The sequence below is a fragment of the Euleptes europaea genome, chromosome 8 (assembly GCF_029931775.1).
Source record: "Euleptes europaea isolate rEulEur1 chromosome 8, rEulEur1.hap1, whole genome shotgun sequence".
NCBI lineage: Eukaryota > Metazoa > Chordata > Lepidosauria > Squamata > Sphaerodactylidae > Euleptes > Euleptes europaea.
Window position 1 is genome coordinate 4,250,861 of NC_079319.1, and position 12,098 is coordinate 4,262,958.

At 49.0% G+C, this 12,098-nt stretch overlaps 1 protein-coding gene across 1 annotated transcript in view; it reads right to left on the reverse strand.

The window, feature by feature from the left end:
• The window catches only part of LOC130481853 (adhesion G protein-coupled receptor B1-like), a 110,583-nt gene that overhangs the window by 23,922 nt on the left and 74,563 nt on the right, over positions 1–12,098 (reverse strand). Inside the window, exons 6-7 of the mRNA XM_056854637.1 lie at positions 2,915–3,079; positions 1,757–1,921 (exon numbers count right to left, since the gene is read on the reverse strand). Of these exons, the coding sequence (XP_056710615.1) occupies positions 1,757–1,921; positions 2,915–3,079 (330 nt within the window). The remainder of the gene's footprint in view (positions 1–1,756; positions 1,922–2,914; positions 3,080–12,098) is intronic.

Below are 12,098 nucleotides of genomic sequence, written 5' to 3' on the forward strand. Positions count from 1 at the left end.
CTATGCTACAGGAGAGGGAGAAACTCAATCTGCCCAATGATGAAGAAGAAGAAGGGTTGGTTTTAATATGCCGACTTTCTCCTTTTAAGGAGAATCAAACCAGCTTACAATCTCCTTCCTTTCCTCTCCCCACAAGAGACACCTTGTGAGGTAGGTGGGGCTGAGACAGTTCTGAGAGAACTGCGACTAGCCCACAGTCACCCAGCAGGCTTCATGTGGAGGAGCGGGGAATCAAACCCAGTTCTCCAGATTAGAATCTGCCGCTCTTAACCACTACACCATGACAGTCAACCTGTATAACAAATTGCTATACATTCACGGCCAACAGTGGTGTAACCCTCCCAGCAAATCAAAAGGGAAGAAAGATGCAAATGAGGCTTCAGCATCTATATTAAGCATGACTCTGAAGGAGGATTCTCCTCTACAGTGTAGGGTTGCCTGGTCCCTCTTTGCCACCGGCGGGAGGTTTTGGGGTGGAACCCAAGGTGGGCGGGGCTTAAGGAGGGGAGGGACTTCAATACCATAGAGCCCAATTGCCAAAGCAGCCATTTTCTCCAGGGGAACTAGTCTCTATCGGCTGGAGATCAGTTGTAACAGCAGGAGATCTCCAGCTACTACCTGGAGGTTGGAGCAACCCAAAACAGCACTATAACACTATAAAGCAAATAAGTGAATTTTATAAAGTGCAAAGTGAATAAATATATACAGCATATACAAAGGGAGTACAACCAGATACAAAACCCTACTACAGCACCACTCTTGGGAGGAGAGGACATCTTCACTCCAGCCCTTCTTCCAGCTTCTGCCTATACCTCATGCACAGAAACCAACCCTGGCTTTGTGCTGAATGACATTCCCAGGAAACAAAGGATGCCGCTCTGTATTAGGGAGGCTTGCTCGACATGCGTTCTGGCACCATGCCCGAGAGCGTGGGAGCTCTTCCCCGCTCGAGAGGGAATAACATGATCCCTGTAATTTTTAATATCCTTTTGTCACAAAACCCTTTTTTACAAAAGGAAGCAAACAACACTGGGAGAACTGAACATCTAACCCAATTACATTCAATTAGTCATTGTTTTTAAAAAAAATAAAATAAAAATAAAACAGATTAGTTTGGTGTCTGATTTTTTGTTTCCTTTCTTCTCTGCCCTTCAGCATGACAGAACTGCTAATATTAGAAGCCCCGACTTGGTTGGCTAGAGGATGGGTGTTCCCTGCTTTCCAGAGCTCAGATTGCTCAGGTATCTGGGCTGGTGGCCCAAAGGGAGGACGGAAGGGGGCCCGTAGGTCCAAGATGCAGGCGGCTTGGGAAAGTAGACTAAGATGCTCTACTACTGAGCCACAGTCTCCTCCCCAAAATAAAGAACACCTGGAAAACATGATGCTGCCTTATACTGAATCAGATCCTTGGTCCATCAAAGTCAGTATTGTCCACTCAGACCGGCAGCGGCTCTCCAGGGTCTCAGGCAGAGGCCTTTTCACATCACCTACTTGCCTAGTCCCTTTAACTGGAGATGCCGGGGATTGAACCTGGGACCTTCTGCATGCCAAGCAGATGCTCTACAACTGAGCCACAGCCCATCCCAGCATGCACATGAATCTGCCATATACGGAATCAAACCCTTGGTTCATCATGAGTTTCATCAAGGACCAAGAGTTACCTCAACACAGTATACAGTCTCCTGATGGTCTCCTGATGGCCTTGCTTTGTGTTTCTACCAGATGTGAACATCTGGACTGAAGCTACTCAACTTACCAGGACACCTCCTCTCGTTGCACTGCTTGTACTCCTCTTTCGGGCCTTGGCACGCTTCTCCTCCAAAGAAAGGACCGTGGCAAGACCGATCCCGTTTCTGCGTCCCGCCTCCGCATGTTGCCGTACAGCTCCCCCACGGGCCCCAGGCCTGCCACTTTCCATCAACTGCAAAAGGAGGAGGAGGAGGAGGAGGAGGAGGAGGAAGAGGAGGAGGAGAAGAAGAAGAAGAAGAAGAAGAAGAGTTGGTTTTCATATACTGACTTTCTCTACCACTTAAGGAAGAATCAAACCGGCTTACAATCACCTTCCCTTCCCCTCCCCACAACAGACACCCGGTGAGGTTGGTGGGGCTGAGAGAGCTCTTAAGAGAACTGTGACTAGCATAAGGCCTTATGTATAGGAGTGGGGAAACCAACCTGGTCCACCAGATTAGTGTCTGCTGCTCATGTGCAGGAGTGGGGAATCAAACCCAGTTCTCCAGATTACAGTCCACTGCTCCAAGCCACCGCTCTTAACCACTACACCTCGCTGGTGCTGCAACATTTGTTTTCAAATCACTGATGATTTTTTTAAAAGCTAATCCCTGCTCCCATGAAGTCAAGGATGAGTCACGGTGGGAGGCGTGTTTCACCCCTTCTTCTCACACCTCTTCCTTCATTTAAATTGCCCCTCTGAAGGTACAGGTAACACCCTCATGTTCCTTCCTTCCTACAGACCTAATTACAACTTCATGGGTGCTCTTTGAATGGCAGAAGAGGTGTTGGAGGAAAGAATGGACTCCTCAAAGACTGCCAGGCCTATAAATGAGGACAGCCACAGGTGAGATCAGTACTGGCCTCCCTACCCCACCCCAACCCGACCCTATAATCAACTTGCTGGGGATGGTTAATCAACCCGGTATCAAGCTTTTTATTCTGGGTACCGGGTCTGGCATATTTGCTACAGTAGGCACCATATGTGTGTGTGTGTGTGTGTGTGTGTGTATAGGGCGCCTATCTTTTTCATAATTGAAGAATGGTTTCATGGTTTTATCGGTTTTTATTGTTTTGTATAGTTGTAAATTTTAATGTGGTCATTCGCTAGAAGTGCGAATGAATGAATGAATGAATGAATGAATGAAGGTTTGGGAGGGTGGAGAACAGTCCAGACGCTACTGACCTGGGCACTGCCGAAGGAAGCAATCTCGCGTCTCCACCCAGTGCCCCTGGCACTCCGCTCCCCCGTAGGATGGCCCGTTGCACTCCCTCGTCCGCTGCTGGGTGCCGTTGGAGCAGCTGGTGGAACAGGAGCTCCAGCTGGACCATTCATTCCAGTTGCCATCCACTGAGTGGCCCAAAGAAGGGAAAGACAGAGAGCCCAATGTGAAAACCGCTTTTGCGCAGAGGGGTTCAGGGGCGTCTGGCTGGACCGGCTCTTGAGCTGTTGAGACCCCTCACCATCTTTGTTGCCCTCCTCTGGACATGTTCCAGCTTGCTCACACCTTGAGGACCTGAATGATTGACCAGGCCAGTGCTCTAGAGCCAAGCCTCCCCAGAGGCTAGAGAGCCAAGTGATTGCTTAGGGTTGCACAATAAGGAGGGCGCTGCCATACCTGGGGCTCAGCTTGCAACCACATTATTAATTCATGCAGCTGCCTTATACTGAATCAGACCATTAGGTCATCAAGGTCAGTACTGTCTGCTCATACTGGCTGCAGCTCTCCAGGGTCTCAGAAAGAGGTCTTTCACATCACCTCCTATCTTATCCTCTCAGCTAGAAATATCAGGGGTTGAACCTGGGACCTTCTGCATGCCAAGCAGATGCTCTACTACTGAGCTACAGCCCCTCCCTATGAAGCTGCATTACACTGAATCAGACCCTTGGTCCCATCATGTGAAGTGCTGGTATCGCTTTACTCTGCTCTGGTTAGACCTCATCTAAAGTACTGTGTTCAGTTTGGGGCACCACCATTTAAGAAAGGTGTAGACAAGCTGGAACGTGTGCAGAGGAGGGCAACAAAGATGGTGAGGGGTCTGGAGACCAAGTTCTATGAGGAAAGGTTGAAGGAGCTGGGTATATTCAGCCTGAAGAGGAGAAGACTGAGGTAGGGCTGTCGATTCGGTTCGTCCCAAACCGAAAAACAGCCAAATTTCCCGATTCAGCGGTTTTTAGTTCGGATGGAACCGAACTCAAAAAAGGCAGGAAAACGGGGAGCCGAATTCAGCTAATTTGGGGTGTCCGGCGAATAAATTCAGCTAATTCGGGGTTCAGCGCAGCAGCATAACCGTCAGTTAGTAAGCAGCATTCTCCTGCAGCCAATCGGTGGCCAAGCTGGGTCTTCTTCTGGCCAATCAGTTTGAGCGATTGAGTGCATGAGCCCAGCTTCTGTGCGGCCCGGGAAAAGAAAGAGAGTATCTGTTTGTGTGTGAGAGAGAAATCCCCGTGGAGGGGGTGCTTGTGCACATTCGCTCCTTTCCGTGGCTGCAGGGGGCGCATTTTTGGGGGTAGAGACCCCAAACTTTCAGCGTAGCGTCAAAGGACCCTTCTTGGGAGACCCCCCAAGTTTTGTAAACATTGGGTCAGGGGGTCCCGAGATATGGGGTCCCCCCCTTTTCCTTTTGGGATGAATGGGATCAGCCAATCCTGTGTGCATCTCGAGAGCGGCAAATTCAAGGCAAAACCTCCCGTGCTTAAATGGAATCGTATTGAATTATCCAGTCCTCCCAGTCCCTCCTGATGGAACAGAAGACATCCACAGTAAGACCCCTTTTGGGGCTTTAATCTATAATTTTTCTCCTGTGTGTGTGCGGGGGGGGGGGAAGCAGAGTCTGTGTGTGGGGGGGGAGGGAGCAGTTCCTGTGGGTGGGGGGAAGCCAAAGGGGGCTTTTGCCTGTTCTGTCTGGGGGGGTTCCCCCTCAAGTCTCTCTATCCCTGGTTTGAGGGGGGGGGGCTTCAGTTGTGTGTCCTCAGGTTTTCCCTCATTCATAAGATCGGTTAGGTCTATTTTGATGCTTGCTCAAAAATTGTTTTCAAATTATGACTTAAAGAATGCATTTGCCTGGTCCCGAGTCCGATGCAAAAGGGGAAATTCCACCCCCTCCTGCTCCTGATGCTTAGCTAGCATGCCTCTGTCCCTTTCCATGGTTTGCAAACTCCCAGGCGTCAGGTGTTGCTTTGCATGGTTGCAAAGGTGTTGCTTTGCAAGGTTGTGTTGCTTTGCATGGTTTGCAAACTTCTTCTGTCCCTTTCCATGGTTTGCAAACTTCTTCGCACCTGCCCCATCCTTGCTCCCCGCAGCTCAGCTGTTTGTCGAGGCTGGGAGCTTTGAGTGGGTGGCAAGCTCTGCTAATTGCAAATGCACATTAAGGAGGGGGACCCCTTTCGGGGCCCATATCTCAGCCCCCGCTGATCCAATCTTTACAAAACTTGGGGGTTATTGCAAGAAGGGTCCTTTGAAGCTATGCTGAAAATTTGGGACCTGTACCCCCAGAAATGCCCCCCCCCCCGGAGCCGTGGAAAGGTGCAGTTGTGATTTTAATGGCTTTATTTGGCCAAATTTTTCCCCAAACTCCCGACCTCATGCCGAATTGCACGGACCCGAAGCGGGGGAGTTCGGAATTCGGCATTTCCTGAATAAAAACGGGCCGAATTTTGCCGAATCTGAATTTTACCGAATTTTTTTTTTCAACAGCTTTAGACTGAGGCCTGATATGATAACTATCTTCAAGTACTTGAAGGGCTGTCACATAGAGGAGGGTGCCGAGTGGTTTTCTGTTGCCCGAGAAGGTTGGACCAGAAACAACAGGTTGAAATTAAATCAAAAGAGTTTCCATCTAGACATTAGGAAGAATTTTTATCAGTTAGAGCAGTTCCTTGGTGGAACAGGCTTCCTTGGAAGGTGGTGAGCTCCCCTTCCCTGGAGATTTTTAAGAAGAGGTTAGATGGCCATCTGTCAGCAATGCTGATTCTATAACCTTAAGCAGATGATGAGAGGGAACACATCTTGGTCATCTTCTGGGCATGTAGTGGGGGTCACTGGGGGTGTGGGGGGAGGTGGTTGTGAATTTCCTGCATTGTGTAGGGGGTTGGACTAGATGACCCTGGTGGTCCCTTCCAACTCTATGATTCTATGAAGTCAGTATCATCTACTCTGACCGGCAGCAGCTCTCCAGGGTCTCAGGCAGAGGCCTTTCACATCACCTACTTGCCTGGTCCCTTTAACTGGAGATGCCATGGGATCGAACCTGGGACCTTCTGCATGCCAAGCAGATGCTCTATCACTGAGCCATGGCCCACCCTGCAGTCAATGGGCATACTTTCCTGGACCTAAGCCACTGCTGATTGGATCTGAGACAAGCCATTGGCAATGGCACCAGAGGATGCATTCAACAAACCTTGCTTAGGGTGACAAAAAACCCTGAACCAGCCCTAATTCTAAAATTCAGTTTTGCTCCGGTGTGGCTTCTAAGAACACGAATTAAAAACAAGCAAAGGAATAATAATGAACAATAACACAAGCAATAATAATCCACTAATAATACTCACAGCAATTTTTTTTAAACCAGCATTAAAACCAGCAATGAAACAGAATCAGCAATGAAAGACAGTAATGTCAGAGCATCCTGATCCAACGGGAGACCAAAGGTTAGTAACAAAAGGATGGGGGAGGAATAAAAAAGGCCTTTCCTCCTTGCCATGTCAACAATCCTGGTGTCAGGTGAGCTGAGGTGAAGAGGGAATCCCATATTTGAAGGGCCATAGCAGAGGCCAAAAGGGAGACTGCAGCCAAGAAATCAGAAGGAGATTGAGGCTGGGAAGGGCAGCCATAAAGGAGCTAGAAATGATTCTGTAGTGTAAGGATGTGTCACTGGCCAACAAGATTAGGTTAATTCATGCCATCATATTCCCTATTACTATGTATGGGTGTGAAAGCTAGACAATGAAGAAAGCTGACAGGAAGAAAGTAGACTCCTTTGAAATGTGGTGTTGGAGAAGAGTGTTAGGGATACCGTGAACTGCCAAAAAAACAAATCAGTGGGTTATAGGTCAAATCAAGCCTGAACTGACCCTAGAAGCTAAAATGACTAAACTGAGGCTGTCGTATTTTGGTCACGTCATGAGACGACAAGAGTCACTGGAAAAGACAGTCACTAGAAAAGACAGTCATGCTAGGGAAAGTTGAGGGTAGCAGGAAAAGAGGAAGACCCAAGAAGAGATGGATTGACTCAATAAAAGGAAGCCACAGCCCTCAATTTGCAAGACCTGAGCAAGGCTGTCAAAGATAGGACATTTTGGAGGACATTGATTCATAGGGTCACCAGGAGTCGGAAGCGACTTGAGGGCACTTAACACACACACACACACACACACACACACAACAGAGGCTTGAGGGGGGACATGATTGCTCTCTTTCAGTATTTGAAGTGCTGCCACTTAGAGGAGGACAGGGAGCTGTTCCTCTTGGCAGCAGAGGAGAGGACTCACATGAACACATGAAGCTGCCTTATACTGAATCAGACCCTTGGTCTATCAAAGTCAGTATTGTCTACTCAGACCGGCAGCAGCTCTCCAGGGTCTCAGGCAGAGGTCTTTCACATCACCTACTAGCCTAGTCCCTTTAACTGGAGGTGCCAGGGATTGAACCTAGGACCTTCTGAATGCCAAGCAGATGCTCTACCACTGAGCAACGGCCCCAACCATAATAATGGGTATAAATTATGGGCAGAAAAATACCAGCTGGCTATTAGGAAGATTTTTTTCCCCCCATAGCCATTCAGCAGTGGAATCGGCTGCCCAGGGAGGTGGTGGGCTCCCCCTCGCTGGCAGTCTTCAAGCAGCAGCTGGACTTGGTCGGGGGTGCTCTAGGCTGATCCTGCATTGAGCAGGGGGTTGGACTAGATGGCCTGTATGTCCCCCTTCCAACTCTATGATTCTATGAGAGAACATTCCACCTCTGCTAGCCACTCACTTTACATTGACATCAATAATGGATCGGGCTTCTTAAGGAACAGGCGCAGCTGACATGAGCGTCAAATTTGGATGAAAGCACTAAGTGCCCCAAGGAAGACCTGTTCCTCCAACTTGGGCACAGAACTGATAGTGTCCCCCACACGAAACCTGCTCTAGAGGAGATTCCTTCCCCTGCATTGAATGCTTCAGCAATTAAGATTGCCAGGAGAGGCTCTCTTTCAGGTTCCTACAAAAGCTCCTATAGAACTCTGAATCAAAAGGAAATATTTATTTACTTAACAAGTAATTTAAATGTGGAATTTCCTGCCAGAGGATGTAGTGATGGCCACAGGCAGAGACAGCTTTAAAAGGGGACTTGACAGATTCAAGGAGGATTATCAATGGCTTCTAGCTATGGTGACTGAACAGAACCTCCATGTTCAGAGGCAGTCAACCTCTGAGTACCTGTGCCAGGAGGCAACATCAGGGGAAGGCCTTGGCCTCTATGACCTGTTGTCGGACTTCTAAAGGAACTGGTTGGCCACTGTGTGAGATGGGATGCTGGATTAGATGGACCACTGGTCTGATCCAGCAGGGCTCTTCTGTTGTTCTTAAGACACCCACACCAGTGTGAACTCCTGGGTCTGATGGATTTTTGTGCCTCCCCCCACCCACTTGAAAATGAACTCTTGGTGCCCCTGTTCTTGCTTTGCTTAATTAACATAGGTAGGCTCCAGAATTCGCCATCCGGAGACATCAGCCATGATTTATAATTTGTCTGGCGAAGACCCCGTATGCAAAGTGCAGGTTAGGAATGAAATACGGACCCTTTTTATTAGAGCGATCTATCTTGAAATATTCCCCGATGTGACAGACCCTCTCGAATTATTTGTGGAACTCTTCAGCTCATTAGCTGAGAGCTTGTGATCTCTCTGCAGAACTCGAGGAAGTCCGCATGGTTCTTTCGATCACGCTGCAAGGCCGGAAAGATGCCAAAGGTGGCCAAGTCGGTCTCTCGACCCATGGCAGGCTCTTCCATGTACTCCGCTTGCCACAAGCATAGAATCACAGAGTTGGAAGGGGCCATACGAGCAACTTACTCCAACCTCCTTCTCAAGGAAGGATCAGCCCTAGAGCATCCTTAAATCAAAAGAGTTTCCATCTAGACATTAGGAATTTTCTAACAGTTAGAGCGGTTCCTCAGTGGAACAGGCTTCCTTGAGAGGAGGTAAGTGCTCCTTCCCTGGAGTTTTTAAACAGAGGCTAGATGGCCATCTGTCAGCAATACTGATTCTATGACCTTGGGCAGTTCATGGGAGGGAGGGCATCTTGGCCATCTTCTGCGCATGGAGTAGGGGTCACTGGGTGTGTGTGGGAGAGGTAGTTGTGAGTTTCCTGCATTGTGCAGGGGGTTGGGCTAGATGACCCTGGTGGTCCCTTCCAACTCTATGATTCTATGAGTCCCATTCTATAGGATAAAATAAACAGGGGAGGTAGAGTATTGGTTTTGATGCTCTCTGGTCTTGGGTCACTCCCCCTTAGTCAACTCAAGAGTGCCGCTGTAAGGAGCAGGTAGAGTCGGGAGTACAACGAATGCTCCTCTGAGCCATTGGAGGAAGATCAGGGTAAAAAAAAATCTATTAGCTAAAGGACCAAAGATCCTGGATGTACTGGGATATAGATGCAGAGAAATGGGGGAGGGGATTACTGAACATAAATTGAGCACTGAAACTAATTTATTAACAGATTAGGGGGGGAGCAATCTATCAAACGGCTGCTCCAAACGAAAGAGCAATCAAAAGGGAGGAAGCCCGGTGCCACCCCCATCTGGTTTAATTAATTTCTGCTGGCGAATACAAAGGTAATCAACAGCCCAGACAAATGCTAAATTTGGGGGCCGCGCAGAAAAAAACAACAAAAACAACACAATGGCAGTGATTCAGCTCTTGAGAGACTTGCTGGTCGCATCTGTTATCGCTTCCAGGATTTGTATCTGCAAACAATGACAGCGCACCGTTGCAGGCACAATGCAGCGTTCAGCATGCAGCAGGACTGCGGGAGAATGAATCGCTCGTTCGAAAAGCAAGAGCATGGTGAGACCGGGGGGGGGGGTGTTGTCTAAGGCCTTTTACGCCTGGGTTGGATCTCCCTGGTTGGACCTGGGTTCATTGCACATTAATGTAACCTGATGTGGGGGAAACTGTATTGCATTGGTTTGAATGATCATGGACAAAACTGTGTGCTAATCAAACCATGAATACAGAAAAGCAGTCTCCCAAGTAGGGCTGTCAATTCGGTTCGGCCCGAACTGAAAATCAGCCGAATTTCCCTTGATTCGGCGGTTTTTAGTTCGGGAGGAACCGAACTCAAAACTGGCGGGCAACCGGGGGGGCCGAATTCAGCGAGTTTGGGAGTTCGCGAATAAATTCAGCCAATTCGGGGCCGTCAGTAAGCAGCATAACCTTCAGTAAGCAGCATTCTCCTCCCCCGGCCAATCGGTGGCCAAGCTGGGTCTTCTTCTGGCCAATCAGTCAGGATTGAGTGCTGGAGGAATCAGCTGATGTGCGGCCGGCCGGGGAAAGAGAGAGAGAGAGGGAAATCCTCATGTGTGTGTGAGGGGGTGCTTGTGCACATTCGCTCCTTTCCGTGGCTGCAGGGGGCGCATTTTTTGGGGTACCGACCCCAAACTTTCAGGGGATATTCAGACAGGTTTTCTTAAGAGACCACCCAAGTTTTGTAAACATTGGGTCAGGGGGTCCCGAGATATGGGCTCCCCCCTTTTTCTTTCCATGGCTGCAGAGGGCGCATTTTTGGGTGTGCCGACCCCAAACTTTCAGCGGAGCATCAGACAAGGCTTCTTAAGATACCCCCCAAGTTTTGTAAACATTGGGTCAGGGCCCCCCGAGATATGGGCTCCACCCCTTTTTCCTCTCCCCCTTTTCCATTTTCATGGCTGCAGGGGGCGCTTTTTGGGGGGTTCAGCCCCCAAACTTTTATCATAGCTTCAGAGAATCCCTCTTAAGAGACCACCCAAGTTTTGTAAAGATGGGTTCAGTGGGGGCTGAAATATCGGCTCCCCCCCTTTTCTCTTTCCGTGGCTGCAGGGGGCGCATTTTTGGGTGTGCCGACCCCAGACTTTCAGCGGAGCTTCAGTCAAGGCTTTTTAAGAGACCACCCAAGTTTTGTAAACATTGGGTCAGGGCCCCCCGAGATATGGGCTTTCCCCTTTTCCCTATTGGGATGAATGGATCACCCTCGAGAGATGCATACATATGGATCTTATATTGGATACAAATGGAATCATATTGGATTACCCAGCCTCCCAGCCCCTCCTGCTGGAACAGAAGACAGCCACAGTAAGACCCCTTTGGGGGCTTTAATCTATATTTTTTCTTTTCTGTGCGTGTGGGGGGGGGAAAGCAGAGTCTGTGTGTGTGTGTGGGGAGGGAGCAGTTTCTGTGGGTGGGGGGAGGGAAGCCAAAGGGGGCTTTTGCCGGTTCTTCCTGGGGTGTGTGTTCCCCCTCCAGTCTCTCTCTCCCTGGTTTGAGGGGGGGCTTCATTTTTATTCTTCAGGTTTTTCCTCATTCATAAGATCAGTTAGGTTATTTTGATGCTTGCTCAAAACTGGTTTTCAAATGGTGACTTAAAGAATGCATCTGCCTGGTCCCAAGTCCAATGCAAAAGGAGAAATTCCACCCCCTCCTGCTCATTATGCATAGCTAGCTGCCTCTGTCCCTTTCCATGGTATGCAAACTCCCAGGTGTCAGGTGTTGCTTTGCACTGTTGCAAAGGTGTTGCATTGTGTGGTTGTGTTGCTTTGCAGTTGTATTGTTTTGCAAAATTCTTCACACCTGCCCCGCCCTTTGCATGTTTGCAAAGGTGTTGCTTTTCAGTTATGTTGCTTTGCAAAGTTCTTAGCACCTGCCCTGCCCTTGCTCTCATCAGCTGTTTGTCGGGCCGGGAGCTTTGTGCGTGGGCAGCAAGCTCTGCTGAGAGATACACATTAAGGGTGGGGGGGACCCCTTTCAGGGCCCATATCTCAGCCCCCCCTGACCCAATCTTTACAAAACTTGGGGAGTCTTTCAATATACGTCCTTTGAAGCTCTGCTGAAAGTTTGGGACCTCTAAGCCCAAAAATGCCCCCCCCCGAGCCGCGGAAAGGCGCGGTTGTGTTTTTAATGGCTTTATTCGGCCGGATTTTTTTCCCGAACTTTGAATTCCCGCCGAATTGAACGGATCCGAAGTGGGGGAGTTCGGACTTCGGCACGTACCGAACCCACAAGGGCCAAATTCGGCCGAATCCGAACTGTACCAAATTTTTTTTTTTGACAGCCCTACTCCCAAGCTCAAATCAAGTCCCACCCCTTGAAATGCTGCTCTGTAACTGGTTTACTTCGCAGTGCTCATTATGAGA